The sequence below is a fragment of the Plasmodium brasilianum genome, chromosome 3 (genome assembly GCF_023973825.1).
Source record: "Plasmodium brasilianum strain Bolivian I chromosome 3, whole genome shotgun sequence".
In the NCBI taxonomy this organism is placed as follows: Eukaryota; Apicomplexa; class Aconoidasida; order Haemosporida; family Plasmodiidae; genus Plasmodium; species Plasmodium brasilianum.
The window spans coordinates 751,214-759,809 of NC_090116.1; the positions used below are offsets into that span (position 1 = coordinate 751,214).

The window sequence follows — 8,596 nt, forward strand, 5'->3', positions numbered from 1 at the left end:
ACGGACGCAGTTTGGACACTGGAAATGAACCGCAAAAAGATCGCACCAGAGAAGCCTGCATAAGCTCTTTTAACAACGCTGAATTCTGTTAAACTGAGTCATATGTTTAATAAATATTAACGAAATTATTTTTTTTTTTTTTATTTTGTTTTTTCTTTTTTTTTTTGTAATCACCACATGCATACTTTATCTGCCAATAAAATGCCCGACAAAATATATGAAATTGAGAAAGCGCTGTATGGAATAATAACGATATGAGTAAAATATTTTGCCTAGCCTTTTATATGGAAATAGCGCGAAAATGCAGAAGCCACAGAGATACACAAAACGTCCACGCAAGTATGCGCGCATGAATGTATCCACAATTATGTACTCATACATATATATATATATATATAGATAGAGAGATATACATATGTGCACATACGTGTATGTATGCATTTTCGTATACGATTTCCCCCCTTTCACTGCCAACCACCTGGTCTGATACACCCTCCGCTCATGCTCTTCTTTGCCGCTTTTCCTTTTTACACATCTTGAGTGTATAAAAAATGATCGCGCAAGTATCTGTTAATTGCATCAAATTTTTGTGTGTCTATATCCAAATATTGATTAAACGAATTGTGATATCTCAACGTTTTAATATAGGGACACAAAGCATCACTTGTAGTATATTCGTTGCACCCCTTGTAGAATGGTTCTTTACTTTGTATATAAGGGGCCCTCATATGAGAAATATGTTTGGACCACTCATCCGTAATAATATTCTCATTTGGATAATTTCCTCGTATAATTAGTTCAGAATTTACCTTTATTTTTTTTTTTATTGCTTTATCAGCAATACTTGTATTTAAGTTATGAAAATGCTCATATCCAGTATTATCCCGATTACCCAGATAGCTATCTGGAATTATTAAATTATTATGAACATTATAGTTATCATTTGCATTGTGCACACTGTAGGAGGGATGTACATTGTAACAGTTATAATAATTGTTCACTTGGCAAACGTTATAATTATTTCTAGTATTGTTACTTCTAATAATATTATTATTGTTAGGATGATCTTCCCCATGTTTATTTTTTAGCTGGGTTTGTGCATCTTTGTTATATGTAACATTATTCAACTGTACTCTTTCCCCTTCCGGATGATCAAATATATTATTTAAATTTTTTGTACTCTTATTTTTTACAAAATGGAAACTACATAATGTTAAGAATTTTTTAAAATTATTAACTCTTTCATTATTACATGCACTAGTTAAAAAGATATCCTTCTCACCCCCCTCCTTCATCAGTATATTTTTTTTAGACACACTACTTTTATGCTCATCACAGATGATATTTGCACTTGTTTTATTCTCTCTCGCTGCAGTGTCAACATTTGTAGTTCTATTATTATTATCGTTCCTATTATTAACACAGTTAGCATCCATTTTTTTGTAATAACAGTAGTAGCTCTTGTGCGTGCTGACCTCAGTTCCATTCTTTCCATCGCACTCTCTATCATTTTTGTTGCCTATCGTCATGCTATTGTGGTAGGTGTGTTTGTTTCTATTACCACTGAGAATACCAGCAAGAATACTGTTACTATTATCATTTTCAATTTTGTTATTGTTGTGTTCATGTGCGCCTGCCTCGGGGCAAACCCGGTAATAATACTTATACTTACACCTACAATTACGACTACAACTACGATTACAATTACACTTAGGCGTGTCTCTGTTTGAGAATAAATTATTTCGCTTACTCGTCCTTGACTTTTTATTTATCAGAGAACTATTATTAGAAATGTTAGACTTCTTTCTTGCACCATTTTCTTTTTTACAAGATGTACTATCTTTGCCATCACCACATATAGTTTCGGAACCCCACAAGGAACAGTTTATTTTTCCGCTTAATATTCTGTCCACTTTATAGCAGCAATCGAAAGGAAGCTTCCGGTATTTATTTTTTCTCGTATCTGCGTTGTTATCCCCGTTATTATACATGTTACTATACCTGTTATTATACTTCTCATTATCCCTTTTACTATCCCCGTTTTTATGCTCGACCATGCAAAATGAACCATCCTCTTTGTTCATGTATTTCCAATAATGGGTTTTCCTTGCTTGGTCAGGTAAAATGTCGCACATTTTGTTACTCTGAAAGAACTTGTTGTATGTGGACAACGTGTTGCCATCATGGTTGAAATAACCATTATCGTCGACGACATTATCATAACTGCAGTGCCTACCGCAGCAACCATCGCCACTTGTCTCTCCATCGCACTTGTAAAAGTACTGCTCATAAAAGCACTCCTTTAATTTTCTGCACAAGGATAAGTAAGTTTCATTCTCAATTACTGCCTTTTCAGGAGCAATGTATTTGCATCCCTCATCACACCTAATGGGGAAATGTCTATTCCTTCGGTTGCTTCTATTACTCTTGTGTTGAAGTAATACATTACTATAAAAATAATGGTAATACGGATAGCTCTCCTTTGGTATTAAGGTGCATATATTGTGATAAGCTTTCCTATTACTCCTTTCTTCTTTTTTCATCAACTCGACAAAAGTGTAATTGCTCAAAATAGTGTTAATTTTCTTATCTTTAGTAGTAACTTTTTTTCTCTTATAGTTGCTTACTTTTTGTTCTTTTAGGAATAATAGCTCACTGTTTTCTTGGTCATCCATTTCGAGCACTGTGTATATTTCACTAGTGCCTACACATTTGTCAGCATATTTTTCAGCACATTCGTTTGCACACTTCTCCAACGTTTTTACTCCATCCGCTAACTCTTCCTGTTCCGCAGTGCTAACTTGTAACCTTCCTTTATTTTCACCACCTTCATCATCAACCTTTTCTCTTGATGCGCATTTTGACCCACTTCTTAGTGTGTCCATTATTAACAACTCAGCATCCTCCTCCGCATCTTCGTACGTGGGAATTTCTCTATCCTCCATCTTTTCCCTCAAATGAATCCATTTATTTATGTAAAATTTTCTCTTTTTATACTTATTAACATATTTCGATTTTAAAGTAGTGATATATTTCATTTCCTTCTTCATATTTTTATATATTTTTCTTAAATTCCGACGCATCTTTCGAAGTTCTTGTGACTCCTTAGATTGATCATTTTCCTCTAAAATTTTTTCTAAATAGGTTACTCTACTTTTCATAAGCATAATTTCATCTAAATATTCTGCATTTTTTAATTCCAATTCATTTATGTATAACATTTTATCTTTTAAGATATCAATTGTTTCATTTAATTTTTTATTTTCATGATTTTTTTGAATTAATTGAGCTTTGAGTTCACGTATTTCTTCATATTGAATGTCCCCAAAGTCTAAAGATTCTTTCATTTTTTGTTTTAATAATTTATTTCTATCATCTAATGTGTTCATGTAATATTCATATCTATCAATTAATTTAGGCACATAATCATGAAGCAAACAATTTATTATTTTAATAATACTATCTATAGAACTAGTGTTGTTTTTCTTTTTATACCTACTACTAGTACTACCAACAGCTCCCTCTAAATTTTCAATCATATTTTTATAATATTCTATGTTCTTTTTATTATCATTTAAAAATTTAAATCTACGAAAACTTTTAGTAGAGCTATTTTTTAATAATATAATATCATTTGATTTTTTTTTTTTCGTTAATTCTTTAGAACTTTTGGCACTAGCATAATTATTCATATACATGCATCCAATGTCATAGGAGGATGTATTGCTTTTTTTATTTAATCTATTTGATAATCCCTCTTGGAAAAAATAAAGTCCATCTAATGTTTTTTTTTTTGAATAATCTATATTATGATATTTAGAAAAATTTTCACTAGGTGTTAAAAAGGAGCTTTTGGACTTTAACTTTTGACTGTCTAGTGAAATGTTTTGCGTTAATTCATTTTTCTCTTCAGAATTGTTGTTTACCATTTTTTTTTTTTTTTTTTATCTTTCATTTTGTTTTTCACTTTGTTTTTCATTTTATCTTTTATTTTATTATTATTACTTATTTTTGTTTTTTCCTTATTATGGTTATTCCTTCTTAAATAAAGTTCATTCTTTATCCTTAACACTTCTGAATTGCATGTTCTCAAAGTTTTTGTTTTTTTTATTTTATTCTTTTTAATTAATTTGCTATTTTTTGAACTGCTCTCTAATTTTTTGTATAAATTCAGTAAATGTAAATCGTAAGCAATCATCTCGTTTTTAATGTCATCCGTTTTTATGTTATCCATTTTTGTGTCCTTTGATTTATCTTCTTTGGAAGCTTCTACACCCGTCATTTTAGCTATTTGGTCGGTGATTCCTATGGCTTCTGTTTCGTCGCCTATTTCGTCGCCCATTTTGTTTCCTATGTTTTGGCTTATTTCGCCCCCCATTTTGATGCCCATTTCTTCCCCTCCTTTCTTCACTCCAGTGAACTTTTTACCATCCTCGTTGTCCTGATAATCACATAAATTATGAAAACTTCCTTGTGTGTGCGCTCTCCTTAACTTATTGCTACGTGTGTTAGCACACTTTCTGTACATACCATATTTTGAATCACTGGAACCTTTGGAGCTATTTGCAACTGAGTGTGCTTTACAGCTTTTATCAAAATATATCTTAGCATCTGCAAAACTTTCTGAAGCATATGCATCATTGGTTTCATCCAAACTGCTCATAGTGAGCAACTTCTGATTTTGTTCTCTGCATTTCTTTACAAAAAATTGTACACTCTTAACTAGGCTATTTAACTTCTTGGATTTTCTCATTTTTTAAGGAAAATAACAGCCGTACATGCATATAAATACATATATATATATATATTTGCACATGTATGTGTTAACACCTATATGTATATAATATAATAAAATATAATTTACCTCTGTACACGCTGCATGCAATTGTACTATCGTCACGACACAAAGACATTTCAACGCAAATCTTTTGAAACATCAAAAATAAAGTTTAACGTAAAAAAAAAAAATATATATATAAAATATAATATTCACTGCTTTCACGAACGCAACTGATATAAGGTAATTGAACAAACGTAAAATGGAACAATTTTTTTATATAAAAATACAGTAGTTTGGTTTGGAAGCAAACGTTCATATGAGTTTTTATATAGTTAATTAAAATGTTCGTCTAGCCATATATGCATGTATGTATATATGTGTAAATTTTAAAAGGTAGCAACAAAAAGTGAATAGTGTCCTGGAATAGTGTGAAAAAAAAAGATGATAATTATAATGATTAAATACGTGAGAACAAAAATAAAAAGAAAAGAGTATTAGCAGACTAAAAACTAAAACAAAAAAAAAAAAAACTAGAATTAAAAACATATAAAATGGAAAAGAGCAAGAGGCAAAGTAATATCAAAAATACTCAAAAAGTGTAAAATGCAAAAAAGTTTAAAATATATATATATATATATGTATGTATGGGTATTTTTTTTTTTTTTTATTTTGCTTTCTCCCTTTTAAATGATGAACAAATTTTACAACGTTAAAAATGTAGAACAAATCATTTAAAAAAATGAAAAAGGATGACGCTTAAAATTCAGCCATTATACATAAGCCTAATTCATTTACATATATACAACACATATATAGGATTTTTCTTCTTTTTAAACGAACTAGTCTTTAGCAAAATACAAAATTTGTTTGAACGTCAAATTCAATTGTTTTCTACACTTAAATGCTACAAAAAACGGATTTAAATTTTCATCCTTTCATTTTTCCGTTGTTTCACCTTTTTATCTTTTTTTTTTTTTTTTTTTAAAACACGTTAGCATACTTAAAATGGCAACAAACTAATGGTTGTTTGAATAAAAGTTCTGAACATTCATAATTTTTTTACTTTTTCTTTTTTTTTCAATTTTAAAATGTGTGTACTATTCCCCCAATAATAAAAAAAAAAAAAAAAAAAAGACAAAGTTTGTTTCTTTTAGCTATTAAATTCCAAAACTGAAATATTATTCTGACATGTAAATAAATGCGCGTTTCCATATTGCTTATTTTTCATGAACATTTTTTTTTTTTAATAAATTTTTTTTTTTATGTGCATAATTTCTTCTAAAAAATAAGAAGAAAATTCTGAACAAGCAATAGTACTTAGTTCATGTCATATTTTTTTTTTCTTCATCAATTAATTCTTTAGCCATCATCTGATGTACAAAAAAAAAAAAAAAAAAAATATACAGATATAAATACTAAAAACAATTGTGTGCACACTGTATAAGCATTTTACTTCAACTTCAAGTTTGTACATATATATGTAAATATGTACACATATATATATATATATATGGTTACAAACTTACCATAGCTACTACAAAACAACTCTTCTCCGCTTCATTTATTTTCTCTTTCATGTAACTTAAGCTGTCCTCAATTAAATCATTTCTTCCTGTGTCTTCTTCTATAAGAGCCGTTAATACTTCATTATAAATGGTATCATCATCGGTGTTCTTGAAAAAAAAAAATTGTAACGTAACATATGCATGTGTATTATACATATATACATACAGACATATATACACACATACATACACATATATATTCATGCATAACTGCGTTAATGTACAGGAGAAGCGTGAAACTTAATATCACACAATGAAAAATAGACGTAATTAAAATAAAGGAAATAGGAAACACTTAAAAAAAACTATAACATGAGTAACAGTAGTAGCATATATAACACTTGCAACATAGGTATATTGCGGGTAATTCATACACTTGATATATCCTTTATGTGCCTTTTTATGAGCATATTTTCTATAATTTTGGACTCTGTCATCCTAGGAAAGTAAAAGGTACCAAATTAGAATGTTCAGCATTTTTCGATATATATATACATGCGCATAGATATAAACATATACGCGGTTCGTACATGTAAAAAATTGTGTAACATATTTAACAAAGACATACCACATGGTCAAATATCCAAATTGATGCATTCTTTCATGGATTAAATCTGCCTTAGCTAGCATTTGTTCTTTAATATTTTTAGGCGATTTAATAATCTGCAATATCAAGTACAGATTTAAAGAAAAACAAAAATGAACATATATATATATATATACAGATATATGCATAAATATATATATATATTATAGAGAGAAATAATAAAGCAAAAAAGTGCGCATAAAATAAGAACTTACTTGATCGATTTTGTTGATGATGTCATTAGGCTTATATTCATCCAGCTTATTTCCCTTTCCACTATGAATTGAAGAGAAATAAAAAGTATGTATATATATACGCATATATGTATATGTGCATACAAGTAGACGTACATAAGGTGGTCTCAAAAATTAAAAAATTATAAAATACGATACTTGTGATAAAATAAAAATGTTGGGGTTCCCCTACAAACAATCATATTTGGAGCATAATCATTTTTCTCTATATTATATTTCTTCAGCTTTAGTTGAATCTACAACGGTGGCAATTAGCAAAAAAAAAGAAACAGTTAAAATTAATTACATTTATCTGTCATAATTAATCAAATTAAAAGGTATATAATTTATAAAATAAAATTTTAACACGAAATGGGAAAAAACAACTTTGAAAAAACAAATGTATAGAAAATATTTACGTTGTTCTCCTTGAATAATTTATGTAAAGTGTTTATAAAAGGCTTGTACAAAAAGCATAAGAAGCACGTATTTTCAAATAAAACCAAGATTATTTCGTTTTTCTTTGAGTCCTCAATGATCTATAAGGAAGAAGTGTTTACATACATATGTATAAAGTTCATATGTGCAGCTAGCTATAAAGTTTTTTTTTTTTTTTTTTTTTTCTGACATACCTCCTTCTCAAACGTGTCATGCGTTACACAAATTGGGAAATTTCCATTATTTCCTTCATTAATTTTTTCATAATCTTCACTAACAGGTGTAAAAAAAGGTTCAAATATATCTTCGATAAAATTACTTGCTAGCTCTTGTTTTGTTATGTTTCTTCTTCTCCTTCCTTTATAAAGATAACAAGCGTACTCCTTGCTTTCTTCATTATATGTGTAAAGGAAATTGATATTTTTTATATTGAGTTTTTCAATTTCATTTTTTATTTCTTGAATATTTTTTTTTTCTTCATTTAATTTATTCTTATCTAACACAAACAATACGATGTTGTCCATGTTATCAAAAATATCATCCGTTATTTCTTTCATTTCATTTAGGAAATTGGTTACATTTCTTTTTTCTTTCCATATTAAACTGCCATATCCAAACACACCAGTAAGAAGTAAAGTAAGTAAGTATATTTTTCTCCTTTTACTACTTGATATACTTTTATTGTCGAAGTTAACATAACTTCTTGCTATAAGTTTATGTATATTTTTATCGAAATTTATTTTTTCATTTTTATTTCTGGTAACACAATTTTCTGTTTTATTATAAATACAATTAAAATGGAGAAAGTTTCTCTTACTGTTTGCAAATATTCGCTTTTGTCTGTTGAGCCTTAGTATATTATTCATTTCTTTATTTTATGGAAGAAGTTATTTTATCCTTTCCTCATGAATACACATGTGCATACATACATACGTACATATATATACATAAATGTAGGTATAACTCAAAGGGATGTATTTAAAAATAGGCGCAT

The 8,596-nt window shown here is 28.7% G+C and overlaps 2 protein-coding genes across 2 annotated transcripts; both read right to left on the minus strand.

The window, feature by feature from the left end:
- Positions 1–527: 527 nt before the first annotated feature.
- MKS88_000956 (uncharacterized protein) lies at positions 528–4,753 on the minus strand (the record flags this gene model as incomplete). Its single annotated transcript, XM_067219603.1, has 2 exons — positions 528–3,907; positions 4,006–4,753. 2 exons carry the CDS (start codon positions 4,751–4,753, stop codon positions 528–530), a joined length of 4,128 nt encoding a protein of 1,375 aa, XP_067075322.1.
- Positions 4,754–6,102: 1,349 nt separating this feature from the next.
- On the minus strand, positions 6,103–8,468 carry MKS88_000957 (thioredoxin-like protein; the record flags this gene model as incomplete). Its single annotated transcript, XM_067219604.1, has 8 exons — positions 6,103–6,150; positions 6,307–6,453; positions 6,720–6,783; positions 6,914–7,008; positions 7,147–7,207; positions 7,324–7,421; positions 7,584–7,703; positions 7,797–8,468. The coding sequence occupies 8 exons, from the start codon at positions 8,466–8,468 to the stop codon at positions 6,103–6,105; spliced, it is 1,305 nt and encodes a 434-aa protein (XP_067075323.1).
- Between the last annotated feature and the right edge of the window lie 128 nt (positions 8,469–8,596).